At 34.5% G+C, this 16,508-nt stretch overlaps 1 protein-coding gene across 3 annotated transcripts in view; it reads left to right on the top strand.

The window, feature by feature from the left end:
- Window positions 1–16,508, top strand: part of ATM (ATM serine/threonine kinase) — a 136,159-nt gene that overhangs the window by 85,614 nt on the left and 34,037 nt on the right. For 2 of the 3 annotated variants that reach the window (XM_065944050.1, XM_065944049.1), the window contains exons 39-52: window positions 1,107–1,194; window positions 3,117–3,205; window positions 3,305–3,407; window positions 3,985–4,133; window positions 5,501–5,605; window positions 6,897–7,016; window positions 9,839–10,073; window positions 10,549–10,716; window positions 12,501–12,614; window positions 13,184–13,401; window positions 13,855–14,062; window positions 14,997–15,110; window positions 15,475–15,633; window positions 16,089–16,227. In XM_065944050.1, coding sequence (XP_065800122.1) covers window positions 1,107–1,194; window positions 3,117–3,205; window positions 3,305–3,407; window positions 3,985–4,133; window positions 5,501–5,605; window positions 6,897–7,016; window positions 9,839–10,073; window positions 10,549–10,716; window positions 12,501–12,614; window positions 13,184–13,401; window positions 13,855–14,062; window positions 14,997–15,110; window positions 15,475–15,633; window positions 16,089–16,227 — 2,009 coding nt within the window. Of the gene's footprint in view, window positions 1–1,085; window positions 1,195–3,116; window positions 3,206–3,304; window positions 3,408–3,984; window positions 4,134–5,500; window positions 5,606–6,896; window positions 7,017–9,838; window positions 10,074–10,548; window positions 10,717–12,500; window positions 12,615–13,183; window positions 13,402–13,854; window positions 14,063–14,996; window positions 15,111–15,474; window positions 15,634–16,088; window positions 16,228–16,508 lie in introns of all 3 variants that reach the window. The other variant, XM_065944048.1, reaches the window with a different exon arrangement.

The following is a 16,508-nucleotide window of genomic DNA, read 5'->3' as shown; positions in this document are numbered from 1 at the left end:
CTTGCTGTTTGCTTTGACAATCCGATTTTTTTTTTCAAATGCCTAATGGACAGGGGAGAGCAAACAGACATGAGGTGTATAGAAAGGGTGGTGGTGGTTTAGTCGCTAAGTCGTGTCCAACTCCTGCAACCCCATGGACTGTAGCCTTCCAGTCTCCTCTGTCCATGGGATTCTCCAGGCAAGAATACTGGAGTGGGTTGCCGTAGAAAGGGTAGGGAATGCTGATTTTCTTCAGTAACTCAGGTGAACTGAGACTTTGGTAAATCTAAAGTGATCAGGAAAAGTATAAAAGCAAAATACAAATCAACAGTTTACAAACACTATCAGATCAAAAAAATGAATTGTTCTCTTAGGTTTCCTATTCAAGTTATTTAATATCAAAATGTAGACAAATCTGAATTCTAATTCTGTCACTTATTACCTGTGGTCCTACCGGTCCACTTCCTTTTCAACACTTAATATTAGATTTCTTAATTTTGCCAAATTATCAAATGTTAAGTGGTATCTCAGGTGTGGTCTTAATTTGCATGCCTGTGTTATTATTAATGAGGTTAAGTAAGTAAGTGTTAAGTCGCTCCTTTGTGTCTGACTCTTTTGAACTTCGTGGACTATAGCCTGCTAGGCTCCTCAGTCTATGGAATTTTCCAGGCAAGAATACTTGTGTGTGTAGTCATTCTCTTCTCCAGGAGGTCTTCCCGACCCAGGGATCAAAACCCAGGTCTCCCACATTGCTAGCAGATTCTCCCCTCTGAGCCACTAGGGAAGCCCCAGTGAGGTTAAACTTCAGGTAAAATCACTGACAGACCATTTAGGAATTGAACTGAAAGGGCTTCTGCTCTATTTTTAAGCTCTGTAAAAATAAGCATATTTTGGCATATAGCTTTTCCATAAGTGAGATTGTGGTTAAAATGCAATTCTCATTCAAAGACCTAATACTCTCAAATTCCTTTTCTGTTCTAGGCTTGGTATTGTTTTCAAGTATAAATGGTTCATTATATTTTATTTGTAACCTTTGTTAGTTTTTTCTTTCAAAGTTTATGGTATACATATTAGCAAGCCTCAAAATAGTATATTCCCGTTAAAAGACATGCTCTTGTGACAAACAGAAGTCTTACATTTGAAGAAGAGAGCCAAAGTACAACTATTTCCAGTTTGAGTGAAAAAAGTAAGGAAGAAACTGGGATAAGTTTACAGGTATATATTATAGACTTTATTATCAATGTTAATATTTGTTTTACACTTTGGACTATTGTTTTGTTATAAAGACTATATAGTTTTGAATTGTCATTTGATTTTCAAACTGAAGTTACTTTTTGGACTGTCATATACGTTAAATTCGTGGTTTGAAGCTTAGGCCTTGGATTAGGCAAATGAGTTCTATCCTTATTCAACCACTTAGTTGTATAATCTTCCAGAAATTACTTAATCGTTTCAACTTTGAGTTCCTTTATCAGAAAGATGAAAGTACAACCACCTGTCTCATAGGGTGAATTATACCATATATTTTTCTGCTACAGTACTCTGTTTATTTTCTTCATAGCACTTAACATGTATATTTTTATTTGTTTACTTGTTTATTGTATACCACATCTCAGGGCAGATTGCTTCTTCTATAAATTTTTAAATTTAAAAGTTTAAATTTGACCCATTAAATCTGACTCTTAATTTGACCCATTCTTCCTTTAAAATGAGTTTGGTCGTCTTCAGTTAGCTTACACCTTTGATGTTCTCTTCCCTGCTTTCAGTGTGACTCCTACTTCTTAGACAAAATAGGGGACATAGATAGGAAGTGCCACCATATGACACTGTCAAACATAGAAATCTTCCTGCATCTGCTCCCATTGTAATCTTTCCTTTTGTTAAAGTAGAGGAACAGTTTCTCCTGCAGTCCTTTTTTCTGTGCTTTGTTTTTCAACTGTCAAGAACTTAATTTTTTTATTGTGCCATGTTTCTTCTCAATATATTCAAACATTTCAGACTCTTCTTACTAAAAACATTCTCCTTCAAACAAACACAAAATCATTTCCCTTTTCCTTATGTTCTCTTTAAGGTGACACCCTTTTTTCTCCCTTCCCATCACAGCCAAACCTTGTGAAAGAATTTCCACTGAATAGCACCTGCTAATGTCACTCATAAACTTGATGTTACTGAGTCTAGCCCTCACCTTTCATTCAACCTCTTCCTTAATGTTTCATCAACACTTAACACCATCAACTATGCCTTACTTGAAATACGTTCTGTCTGCCTTTTTGGTACTGTTTTCCTGATTTTCTCCTTCCCTATTTTGCTAATTTATAGTTTTATCCTCTTTTCTGAGTTTATGGAGTATCTCTGGTGCTCCAGGTACTGTGCTAGCTTCAGGACTAAATGTTCCAATACTTGAGGGCTTGATTTCATCCTTATGAATAGAAACAGCTTGATTAGAATGATAAACTTATGCCAATATCAGTTTGTGTTTAGAAAATGTTTCCTGGGGCAACTACCATTAAGATAACTCAAGTGCTTGATCAGTTTTCCATGCAGTGCCATTTCTCATTATTCTCTTTTTCCTTTGTTTCTTTCTGTTTTGTTTTCTGTTTTCATTTTTATTTTACTGAGATTATTTTAAACAGAATCAATTCTTCCCTGAGTAAATGTTATTGCAAAGTTTGAATCATCAAACCAATTCTTGATATCACATTTTGCTAATTATTACATAGTGCAACTTTGAGTTTTCTTTCAAAGAAAACCTTACAACCTTTTTTTTTTTTTTACCAAGTTCACTTTTGAAGAGTAAGACTTTACAGAACTTCATTTACCCATGTACAGTTTTAGCTGTTGACAGGATTGTTTGCTTTTGTTTTTATGGGTTTTTTTGCATGTGTTAGAAGCATCATAGGTTGGGGTTTATATCTTATCTAATTCATTAAATTGTGAACAATTCTTTTCAAGTATTCCATAGTCATTCTGTTGTCTCACTCAGATCAGTTTGTTGTGTTGGTAATCTATAGCTTTAGTATACATTTCAATATCATTATATTTTACCTTTATAACATGTTATATAATTTAAACTTGCTAAATTCATAAACCAATATTTTTTCCCTTCAATTTAAAAAAAAATTTTTTTCTGTTTTTAGGATCTTCTTTTAGAAATCTATAGAAGTATAGGAGAGCCAGATAGTCTTTATGGCTGTGGTGGAGGGAAAATGTTACAACCCCTTACTAGGTAAGTTGCTTTTTCATAGATAATGCTATAGTAATTCTGTTATGAAAGAAGTTACATGCATACAGAACTCAAAGGCATTTAAAAACTCTTTTCTTATAGACTACGAACATATGAACATGAAGCAATGTGGGGGAAAGCCCTAGCAACATATGACCTCGAGACAGCAATCTCCTCATCAACTCGTCAGGCAGGAATAATTCAGGTACTTTTTTTTTCTGCTTTAGTAAAGCACTGCTTGTGTAGTACTCAGATTATTTCAGTATATCAGTGGACTATCTACACAGCCAGATAAACTCTAGGGCTAAGACTGAAGGTTATTTTTCTTTCACCGGGATTAAAACTCAGAAGGATACACAGGTAAATTGGACAGATGACTGACCTGAAAGATAATATAGATTTGTTGGTCATAATCTTCTTAGCTAACAATAGAAGACATTTCTTGAACTGTATACAATGTGCCTGGTTATGTACTAATTCCTTTGTATGGAAAATCTCATGTAAATTATTTCTCATAGTTTGCACTAGAGTTTGTCCCAGAGGTTATCATTTCTGTTACTAATATTCCTGGCTAATATTCCTTAACCATTCTTTTATCAAATATCACAGCCCTTTGAGCTCTGTCTTGATGTTTTAGGAGGAACACACAAACAATATTTTGGGATTTTAAGTGATATTGCGAACTACTAAAATTTTGAAAGTTACTTTTTATGTTTGATTGCTGTTTTTTGTTTCTCTAGTATTGTTATTTTTGAACTTTTTTTTTTTAAACTCCTGCTCAGGCCTTGCAGAATTTGGGACTCTGCCATATTCTTTCTATCTATTTAAGAGGATTAGATCATGAAAATAAAGAGTGGTGTGCTGAACTACAGGAACTTCATTACCAAGTAGCATGGAGAAATATGCAGTGGGACCACTGCATTTCTGTCAAGTAAGAAGAATTTAGACATTTAAAATTGCCGTTTCTCTAGTTATGAACAATTAACTGTTTTTATGGTGGGAGTTGTGTTTTTATGTTTTGTAGATACTGTTAAGCTAAATGCTTGAATAGCATAGCAGTAAGCAGTTGGTGTACATAGGCTTGTATTTCATTCTCTTCTCTTTCCACCTCTACCCTCATGATATTTTTGAAGAGAAATATAGAAGTTATTTTCTCATGAGAATCTTCTCACATATTGTTTATAGATCCAAAGAGAAAATCAGGCATTTCCCTTCCCATTACCTGCTGCAAACATTTTATTTATTCAGCTGGCACTTTTATTGGCTGGATGGTACACAAAAGACTGTTTATTTGTGAAATAATTTATATAAGAAACTGCTAAATCAATAGCATAGGAAGATGATGACTTTTGCCTACATGTAAGGTCCCCATGTGTTCTGAATGAAAAGCCAAGCACCTAATCTAATAAAAGATTGTGTATTTATGTAGAAGTCTTTTGATGATATAAACCAAAGAATAATTAAATCACATTAATTATATGTTTAATCACTTTCATAGAAAAAAATTTCATTAATTAGAATGTCTTTCAAATTTAGAACTGTTAGATTGCTGTAAAATCAGAGGTATGCATTCATATTTTAGAAACAGTTTACTCTGTGAGCCGATTCCTACTTGCCTCTGAATCTCCGTATGCTGTTTTTCTCCTTGCATACTATATTTCAGCCACACAGTCTTCCTTTTTTTTTTTTTTCCAATTAGGCCAGACTGTTTGTAACTAAAAGCCTTAAATATATATCTTCTTTTTTCCTCTCTTACCATGAAGGTGGCTACTTGTCAGACTGTAATTTAATAATGTGACATATTCAGAGAGATCTTTTCTGACCTTCCATTCTAAAGTACCCACTCAGTCATTTGTTTTGTTACCCTGTTTTACTTTTCTACATGTCCTTTGTCCTGGTATTTTTCTTCTTTATTGTCCATCTCCAAACCGGAATGTAAACTCCTTGAGAATGGGGGCCTGATCTGACTTGTTTGCCAATGGACTCACTGCATCTAGAACCTGGTGACTAGTACCTGGCACATAGTAGGTGTTCATCTAATAGATAAATGGGAATATAACATGTTTAGAGCCTGGAAAAAAAAATCTGAGAAATTTGCTTTTTTTTCTGCTTGAAGAATTGAAAGATCCATAGGATTCTTCATGATTCTTACCAAATTTTCTAGAAATGCATTTTTTTTAATGGAGATAATTCTAATTGTAGTTTAAAATTTTGCCTCTTGGTGAAGCTGTTTATACACACACCAGGGTTCTCTGTTTTTAAATATATTTTTTCTCTAATTTTTTAATTATTTCACAGCAAAGGAGTGGAAAGAACCAGTTACCATGAGTTGTTGTATAATGCTCTGCAGTCTCTAAGAGACAGAGAATTCTCCACTTTTTATGAAAGTCTCAAACATGCCAGGTATTGTAAAAAGAAAGTTATTGTGTTTTAACATTGCTTCTTTTCTGAAAACCTGAAGAATAATTTCAGTGCAAAGATTTGCACTAGTGAAAGGATAAGGATCTGATAGGTGTGGTCAGGTTGTTTTTTGTCATTCCCTTTTCTCCCTTAAAAAAAATCCCTTGTATAATTCATAATTCATATGAATCAGTGTTGAAACTCAGAATTGCAAAAGTGGGAGGAAATACTCAGCAGTTAACAATTTCATAGCTTCTCCACATCTGAGAAATAAGTGCTCAGATGAATTTTATCTTTTGCAAACATGTTTGCATAAGAATTACAAGTGTTCCTGTCTTAACAATTGTTTTCTGTATCTTCATATTTTGAATGGTTTATATGAAAGAATTCTTTAACATACACTTGTCAAAATATATATATACATATATATATATATACACACACACATGTGTGTACACACAAATATATATATATATATATATAAAAAACCATTGTTACCTTTAAATTTTTTGTTTTAAATGTAAGAGCATTCTCATATGTTAGGTACTTATGTAAGCTTTTTTTTTTCTTATATAATACATTTTTCTTTGCTTATGTGGTTCAAATATATGCTATCTTTAAAAATAGAATTTCCTTTTGGAACCATGATCAATTATTTATGCTGAACCCTGAAAAGTCTTACTGTTTCCCATCCCTTGGTTCTCTTCCTGGACAGATGTACTGAGAATTTTAATCTTGTCTCTAGTGGCTGTATGTCATTTACCTCTCTTAGCATTTAATGTTCTTTTTGTAAGATGGTGATTAATGGTTAGTACTTAAAGGCTTGTTCTGAGGCACAAATGAGATAATACACAAAAAAGAGCTTAACTATAACAGGCTAAATGAATGTAACAGTTTTTTGGTTAACAGTAGTTGTGACCTAATAAATCCTGTATTTTTTTTACAGAAGTAATGCTTACTACCATTTAAGTGCTTATCATGTGGTGGCTACTTTGTTAGACTTTTTCTGTATGTGTTCTCTAACCTTCAAAATAATTCTGGAAGTGAAGAAAATTTTGTTTCAGAGGAATCCAGTAATGTGCCCAAAGTTATACAGTCATTACTGGCAAAACTGGGATTTAGATCTCAGTCCATACAATTCCAAGGCTTACTTTGTTTCCACTACCTTATGCTGGTGCTTCTGAATATTGCTATTATTAAATCAACACAGAGGTCTATAATGAGAACTCAACTTTAATCTTCTGTAAAAAAATTTTATCTTAGTTTTCAAATGTCTTGTCTTTTCTGCTACTAGAGTTAAAGAAGTGGAAGAGTTGTGTAAGGGCAGTCTTGAGTCTGTGTATTCCCTCTACCCTACACTTAGCAGATTGCAGGCCATTGGAGAGCTTGAAAACATTGGAGAACTTTTCTCAAGGTATGTGATTCAAGTGACTATGTATCCCAAAGCACAGCCTGTTACTGAAGTGAATTTTTTTTTTCCCCAAGTGAATTTAAAAAATAAAAACTATATAGAAACCAGCCATAGGTTCCTTTCTTTTTATCACAGTGTAAGTAAGTTGACCTAATGAACTGTGACCTTGTTAAAATAAAGATTTTCAAAAATATTCACTGTAAAAATTCAAGTTTTTAAATTTAACTTTGTGTTTTTCTCTTTACAACTTTTCCCCTGTTCCACCCTAGATGAAATTATTTCCTCATGTTTTTTATCATAGCATATTATATATACTCCACTGTTTTAGTACTATATTGCATTAGTGTTACTTTCTGTATACTCTGCCATGTTGTACTAGAAGATCCCTGAAAGTGGGACTTATTTGTTCTTGTATCCCTAGTGCTATTTCCTGGTGACCAATTCTTAGTCAACAGTCCATGTTAATGAATATGGAGTGTTTATGGGAGATTGCCCCTTATAATGGTGGAAAGGAAGTCATCTCACTTTGCAGTATTTCTGGATCTTTCTCTGCTAGGGAATTTTAAGGAAGAAAAATTTGACAAATTGGTAACAAATACCTATGTTCTAGGATAGCAGTTCACAAAATGTAGTGTAGAGATCCTGCAGGCCCTAAGATCCATTCAGGGGTTCATGAAATTAAAACTATTGTTAAAATTATAGCAAAATCTTATTATTATTACTATTTTTTTTTTTTGCTTTCATTCTTTCATGAGGTATAGTGATGTTTTGCTGAGGTATCAGAGAATAACTACAATTATTTGAAAAGACTGTTACTGTATTCCTGCTTTTCCTGTATCTGTATGAGGCTAGATTTTCTTCACATTCTCCAACCAAACATAATAGCACAGCAAACTAAATGCAGAATCTGAGATGAGAATTCAAGTGTCTCCATTAAGCCAGACATCAAAGAGATTCATAGAAATGTGAAATAGTGCTCTTCTCACTAAATCAATACATAGTTGATTTATTATTATTTTAAAACAAAATTTAATACATGTTAGATTTTTCTCAGTTTTAGTTTCTAAAAAGGTAAATATTAATAATGAAAATGTTTAGTCACTCAGCTGTGTCTGACTCTTTGTGACCCCTTGGTCTGTAGCCTGCCAGGCTCCTCTGTCCATGTAATTCTCCAGGCAAGAGTTCTGGAGTGGGTATCCATTCCCTTCTCCAGAGAATCTTTCTAACGCAGGGATCGAACTCAGGTCTCCTGCATTGCAGGCAGATTTTTTACCATCTGAGCCACTATGGAAGCCCAAATATTAATAAGTATAATCCTGTAAATGAAAGCTCTTTAGGAGTCTTCCATAATTTGTAAGAGTGTAAAGCAGGGGTCCCCAAACCCCGAGCTATGGCTTGTTAGGAACCAGGCCACACAGCAGGAGGTGAGCCGGCAGGCAAGCAAGTGAAGCTTCATCTGTATTTACAACCTTTCCCCAAGGTTCGCATGCAGCAGCCTTAGATTCTCATAGGAGCACGGACCCTACTGAACTGCACATGCAAGATATTTAGGTTGTGAGCTCTTATGAGAATCAACCCCAAAACATCCACCCCACCACCTCCCCAGTTTGTGGGAAAATTATCTTCCACAAAACCCATCCCTGGTACCAAAAAGGGGACCTCTCGTATAAAGGATTTCCTGAGATTTGAAAATTTGAGACCTGCTGCTCTTAAGATCATTTTGGGAGGAATTAAAGTTTTGGTTCCTGTGAATTGTGTTACTGTTTCCTTCTTTAGCAAGCAACTAAAAGAACTTTCATTTCATAGTCATCACCTTAAGGTCATCTTCTTAGTTTACCTGCTTCATTCGTCTTGATTTCTCCCCATATAGTACTCCTGAAGGATTGGACAGTATTGCTTAATTTGAACATCTGGGAAACACTCAGCTCATATGAGCTAATTGTGCGAGATGTATTTTCTCTTCCTTTATTAAAAAATATTGGTATGTGAAACCTTTGCCAGATGCCAACATTTCCTTCATTGGATTGTGCTTTCTTTAACAGCTACAGTTTTGCAGAGTCATGCCCTGTGCCTGATGGGTACGGTAGATAGTGAGTTTATTTCATTTCCTTGCTGACTGTCCTCTTTGAAGGATCATTGAAATTGGACTAGAGGTGTAGATGTTCTGAATGAGAGGCCGGAGAAATGTGTTCTCATTTCAGAAGAATATTAATTTAGAAGTGCTACTTTTTGTGAGGTTGAAGAGTGTTTTTAAGAATATCTTGAAAGTAGCATCTATAAAAATATTGGATCACTCTCCTGTATACCTGAAACTACTATAATATTGTAAATCAATTATACTTCAATTTTTAAAAAAGAAAGAAAATTTTAAAATGTTTATCATCTGTTGGGTTCTCTGCTGAACTGACCCTCAGAGATCTGACCATAATGTAGGTTCCTCAACTTTGATCCTTATTTTGGTGACTTCCCTGGTGGCTCAGATGGTAAAGCGTCTGCCAACAACGCAGAAGACCTGGGTTCAATCCCTGGGTTGGGAAGATCTCCTGGAGAAGGAAATGGCAACCCACTCCAGTACTCTTGCCTGGAAAATCCCATGGACAGGATCCTGGTAGGCTACAGTCCATGGGGTTGCAAAGAGTTGGACACGACTGAGTGACTTCACTTCACTAAACTTTGATCCTTATTTTGGTTTATTTTAGAAGTTCCAGTCATCTTGCTGCAAAAATTCCTTTAGTGTTTATTAAATCTTAAGTTTTAGAACCTGCATAATAGCACCTTTTTTTTTTCATTTCTGTTGCTAATGAAACCTGTGGTTTGGCTTTCAGATCAGTAACAGATAGGCAGCCCTCTGAAGTGTACATGAAGTGGTGGAAACATTCCCAGCTTCTCAAAGACAGTGATTTTAGTTTTCAGGAGCCTATAATGGCTCTACGCACAGTCATTTTGGAGATCTTGATGGAAAAAGAAATGGAAAACTCCCAAAGAGAGTGTTTTAAGGACATTCTCACCAAGCATCTTGTAGAACTCTCTGTATTAGCCCGAACTTTCAAGAACACTCAGGTAATCAGATTTAAAACTAAGTCATCTCACTCGTTGACCTCGCCTTTTTATTACCTAGAAAATAGAAAGCATAAGTAAAAAGAAATGTCATTGAGAGACACATTGCTATTATAACATTGTATAGCATAGTTCTTTAAGATTTCCCCTTTTGGAATTAGACCTGAATTTGAGTCTTGGACAAGTCTTTCTCTAACCCTCAATTTCCTGGTTAAATAATGAGAAACTACCTAACTTGCTATGTGTATAACATTTCAGTGATTGTATATACTGTGTATAAATGCACACATAATTATATATGTCTTTATATAAAGAAAAACAGATAGGCAGATATGGGGGCTGGGGAAGGCAGTCAGAAATGCACTTAAGATAATCTTAAAAATTGTCAAGTCTTTAGTGAATGGTAGTGACTGCTTTTATTTGTAGTAGTAGTAGTTATAGTAAAAATATTTATTTTTGTTTGTTATTTTCATTTCAGCTCCCTGAAAGGGCAATATTTCAAATTAAACAGTATAATTCAGCTAGTAGTGGAGTCTCTGAGTGGCAACTGGAGGAAGCACAAGTATTCTGGGCAAAAAAGGAACAGAGTCTTGCCCTGAGTATTCTCAAGCAAATGATCAAGAAGCTGGATGCCAGTTGCACAGAGGTTCACTTTTTTTCTATTGGTTGAATTAGTATTTACTGAAATAAGAAAGATTACTGTGCTTTATAATATCTTAAATAAATCTTAATATAATTACTAATTTTATTAAAGCTTTGAAATTACTGATCCATGAACAAGAAATTTTAAAATGGAGTCTTGAAAATTAGTATTTGTAAAAGTTTAGACAGTGTTCATTTTTCCTTTTTACAACATTTCTATCAGTCCATCTCATCATAGATTAATTTATCCCAATGATAAGCCTTATTTTTTTTAAAACTTTCTACAGTATTCAAGGAGGGTGTGTGGGAAACAAAGATGAAATAGCTACTATAGATTTGAAATAACAAAAAAAGCAAGAGGAAATGCATAAGAGAATAAAACTTTTTTTTAAAAGGCAAGTTGAAATAATTGGGTTGTCAATCCAAAGACCCTGAAAACATCACATCTGATATTTTATCTACCATTACCTTTAATGTACATATATATTTTATATTAGTTATTATAAACTTGATTACTTCTTCAACTCTGTCTCCAGCATAAGATGGACAAATTTAGCAGCATTTGTAGGAATCATGAAGTATTTTAAAGATTTGGCCTCAATGATGTCCCTCTGACATACACCTACTAGGTGAATATCAACATTTTGTACTTTTGGATAATGGAAACTTGTATAACATCCTCCGTTATTAGAGAATTTATCATTATACCAAGCCCAGGGAGCTCACATGGTATGATTGTTTAAGTATTGCTTAACAGTATGGCCCCTGAAAACGAAGATCATGGCATCCAGTTCCATCACTTCATGGCAAATAGATGTGGAAACAGTGACTGACTTTGTTTTTGGGGGCTCCAAAATCACTGCAGATGGTGATTGCAGCTATGAAATTAAAAGATGCTTACTCCTTGGAAGGAAACTTATGACCAACCTAGACAGCATTATTAAAAAGCAGAGACGTTAGTTTGCCAACAAAGGTCCATCTAGTCAAGGCTATGGTTTTTCCAGTAATCATGTATGGATGTGAGAGTTGGACTATAAAGAAAGCTGAGCACCAAAGAATCGATGCTTTTGAACTGTGGTGTTGGAGAAGACTCTTGAGAGTCCCTTGGACTGCAAGGAGATCCAACCAGTCCATCCTAAAGGAGATCAGTCCTGGGTGTTCATTGGAAGGACTGATGTTGAAGCTGAAACTCTTAATACTTTGGCCATCTGGTGCAAAGAACTGACTCATTGGAAAAGACCCTGATGCTGGGAAAGATTGAAGACAGGAGGAGAAGGGGACGACAGAGGATGAGATGGTTGGATGGCATCACCAACTCAATGGACAGGGCTTTGAGTAAACTCCGGGAGTTGGTGATGGACAGGGAGGCCTAGCGTGCTGCAGTCCATGGGGTCGTGAAAAGTTTGACATAACTAAGCGACTGAACTGAACTGATGGACCCTGAAGTTACCTACCCTCTTTGTTCTTCAGTTATAGTTTTTGAATTAAGGATAATAATTGTTCTTACTTCATAGGATTCTTGTGAGGATTAAATGAATTATTATATTATTATATATAGTAATAATGCTAAGCATATAAAAGTACTCAATAAATGTGAGTTGTTTCAATAATAGTAATAGTAGTAGAGAATGATTATTTTATAAACGTAAATATTTGGAATTATTAAAATAGTTGTAAGGTGAAAGCAAATGAGGAAATACATTTTTAACCTGTTTTTTTCTACATAGAAGATATTTTTGTACAGTCATGATAATGAATTACATTTTAAGACTTTGCTTTCCTTTACAGAATGATCCCAACTTAAAACTTATATACACAGAATGTCTAAGGGTTTGTGGCACGTGGTTAGCAGAAACTTGCTTAGAAAATCCTGCAGTCATCATGCAGACCTATCTAGAAAAGGTAAGATTTTTGAGGAACCCTAATAGAGTTGCTTAGCATGAGTACATTTCATTGAAGTGAAGTGAAGTGAAAGTTGCTCAGTGGTGTCCAAGTCTTTACAACTCCATGGATTGTAGCCCACCAGGCTCTTCTGTCCATGGGATTCTCCAGGCAAGAATACTGGAGTGGGTTGCCATGCCCTCCTCCAGGGGATCTTCCCAACCCAGTGCTACTGCCACCTTTGAGCTTCCTGTTTCTCCCTCTTATTCATATAGTTTAATTTTAAAAATAGTTACTTCACTAATAAATGAACATGAAAAGCCTAATATGTTTTTTTAGTTTTATAGAACTTTTTGTTTTTGTACCATTCTTTACACATATTAGCTATTTCAGTTGTTTTCTGCTCTGTCAAAATTGTTTTGAAAACTCAAAGGAATACTGTATTTTGTATAATTTAGCTTATATCCATATATATATATATATATATATATATATAAGTTAAACTTTACCGTGGATATTTCTTTGATCTGAGTAATTCTTTAGATGCATTTAGTATCTGTAAATATAAATGGATTGTTTTTTTCTTGAAGGCTGTGGAAGTTGCTGGAAATTATGATGGAGAAAGCAATGATGGGCTCAGAAATGGAAAAATGAAGGCATTTCTCTCATTAGCACGGTTCTCAGATACTCAGTACCAAAGAATTGAAAACTACATGAAATCATCAGAATTTGAAAACAAGCAAGCTCTCCTGAAAAGAGCCAAAGAGGAAGTTGGCCTACTTAGGGAACATAAAATCCAGACAAACAGGTAACTGGGGGTCAACAAGTAACAAGATATACAGTGTTTATACAGGTATACAGAACCGATAGAAATTCATGCTGTGGCTCTATACTAATTGTGGAATATACTGGTGTTAACTTTCTGTTTTGCTTTTTAAGTTTGTTTGTTGGTATCATAGTTGAAAAAGATAGGTGTTGAAATTAGAGAGGAGTTACTTAGTTTGATGTAATTAAATCCTTTATTCAAACCTGCTTTTGGTGTATGTATTTTAGTGTAAGTAGAAAATAAAGTTAATGAAATAACTTGGATAGAGTCCACTTTGGTTGCCTAAAATAGCTTTTGAATTGCAGAAAGTTAAAGACAAAAGTAAGTTTGTTCTCTTATAATTCTTAGAATTTTTTATATTTTATGTCTTATTTGATTTTGTAATTCTATAAAATTTAACAACTTTTGTGTTTTATTTTAATTATCCAATGTAAGGTACACAGTAAAGGTTCAGCGAGAGCTGGAGTTGGATGAATGTGCACTCCGTGCATTGAAAGAGGATCGTAAACGTTTCTTATGTAAAGCAGTTGAAAATTACATCAATTGCTTATTAAGTGGTGAAGGGCATGATATGTGGATATTTCGTCTTTGTTCTCTCTGGCTTGAAAATTCTGGAGTTTCTGAAGTCAATGGCATGATGAAGGCAAGTTTTCTTTTTCAACCTAGTATTTTAATTCTAGCCTGTGCTTTAAAAGTTAAGCCATTAGCCCTTCAAATGTCATGCATTTTGTATACTGTGTATCCTTGGCAGTTGGTTTAGGGCTCTACACATAGGTACTTAACTAACTCTAATGATGTAGGTTTATGTGGATATGAGAGAATTTAGGGCAGTCTTTTCCCATAGCATTGCACGGGAAAGTACCCAGAATGCTAGATTGGGAGATTTGGAAAGCCGTTAAAGATGATGTGATCACAGGTGGTGTTTGTTTTTTCCCTGCTTTATTATTTTCTGGGTTTTTTTTTTTTTTACAATAAATTATTTTTGTAAATGGAAAAAAAAGATTTTAAGAAAACATTAAGGCAGTAGAATTTTATAAATTTCTATTTAAAAATCTTGGATTTTCTTAATGACACCTAAATATTATGTCCTATCATCCCCTGTCATTTATTAATGATACTTAAATGACACCTAAAGTTATGTTGCCAATCAGTTTGAAGCTTAAAAGTAAAATAGCTCTTCTGGCTGAAGAGAATGTTAATATTCATAATAGATACAACAAATTTCTGCTACTAGTGTACATTAAATCCTGTTTCTTTTAGAATGTAGGGGAAAATAGTTATTCCATTTTATTCACACTGACTTCTCAGGAGTCAAGATTACAATAATCCTTAGATCAACATTTGTCCTCCTTGGATTCACTGGAATATAAGCAGTACCAAGTATTCCACTTCTGAATGCAATCTGATACAGGTTCAAACATGATTTACCAGTGAGTTAATCTAAACTTTTAGATAAATGATAAGGAAAAAATGTGTCTACTTGATGATTGCACTAGTAGAGGAGCATTTTGTGTTTGTTTAGCTGTGAGGGCTAGTTGAAATGCATTGCTTTTTAATTTTGTGTTTTTTAATGGCAGAGAGATGGAATGAAGATTCCATCATACAAATTTTTGCCTCTTATGTACCAATTGGCTGCTAGAATGGGGACCAAGATGATGGGAGGCCTAGGATTTCATGAAGTCCTCAATAATGTAAGTAAACATGAAAATCAAACCACAATAGCTTTTCTTTTATATTATTGTATATTACTGTTCCACTCTAGAAAGTGGCAACACAAAAAAGTTTAGTTGGTCATATTTACTGTGTTACATAAGGGCAAGAATATTCTCTTTGTCTCCTTTCATACTCCACTTGTTACTCACTTTCTCTTTCTTTTTCCTCATATACTTCTCTGTCCCATACATACCCACACCACCACTCCCACCCCACACACAGTCCACCCACTTCAGCATCTAGCACAGTAAAATGTATCTTAATGTTAAGCAAAATTTAAAAGGTTATGGATTTTTAATTTTTTTCTTTCCATAAAATTAACAGTTCTTAATTTTCTGACAGCTCATCTCTAGAATTTCAATGGATCATCCTCATCACACTTTGTTTATTATATTGGCCTTAGCAAATGCAAACAAAGATGAATTTTTGACCAAACCAGAGGCAGCCAGAAGGAGTAGAATAACTAAAAATGCACCTAAACAAAGCTCTCAGCTTGATGAGGTATTTGGATTGAACATGCATACCTTTTTGAATTGTGATATTCATTTTTTCCCAAAATATTTCTTTCTTAAGTCTCAGGAATTCAAAGAGTATGTATTGTTGACAATATTCAATTTGTAAATCCTTTGTTATTATGATGCTACCTAAAATTGGTTCAAAATTGCTGAATATTTCTCAAAGCATGAAAGATACCAAAGGTATTTTACCATTTTTCCTCAGAGTAATGAGCAAAGAAAAAACAGGTTCTACAAGGCATCCAAGTCATTTACTCTTGAGATTATTATACCTTTGATACATTTCATTCATAATATAGTGACTGCTTTGTTTCAGGGATTATAGTCCTTCCATTGTCTAGATATGTGCATAAATTCCATTTTTTTGTTTTTATAACTCTAACAAGTTTTAATGTTGCATGTTTGCCTTTGTAATAATTTTTGTTTGTATTTTATTAATAGGATCGAACCGAGGCTGCTAACAAAATAATACGTACTCTCCGAAGTAGGAGACCTCAGATGGTCAGAAGTGTTGAGGCACTTTGTGATGCTTATATTATACTAGCAAATTTAGATGTCACTCAGTGGAGGACTCAGAGAAGTATGCAATTTGAAAGAATGAATGTTGCATTCTTGCTATGTTAATCTCTGTTGTTGTTTTTAGGTGCTAAGTCATGTCTGAGTCTTGTGACCCCATGGCCTATAGCCCGCCAGGCTTTTCTGTCCATGAGATTTCCCATTTTCCCAGCAAGAATACTGGAGTGGGTTGCCATTTCCTTTTCCAGGAGATCTTCGCAACCCAGGGACTGAACCTGTGTCTCCTGCATTGCAGGCAGATTCTATACCATTGAGCCACCAGGGGCGCCCACTTATTCTCTGTAG

This window comes from Muntiacus reevesi, chromosome 9 (genome assembly GCF_963930625.1).
Source record: "Muntiacus reevesi chromosome 9, mMunRee1.1, whole genome shotgun sequence".
NCBI classification, from domain to species: domain Eukaryota; kingdom Metazoa; phylum Chordata; class Mammalia; order Artiodactyla; family Cervidae; genus Muntiacus; species Muntiacus reevesi.
This window is presented reverse-complemented; position numbering and strand designations above follow the sequence as displayed.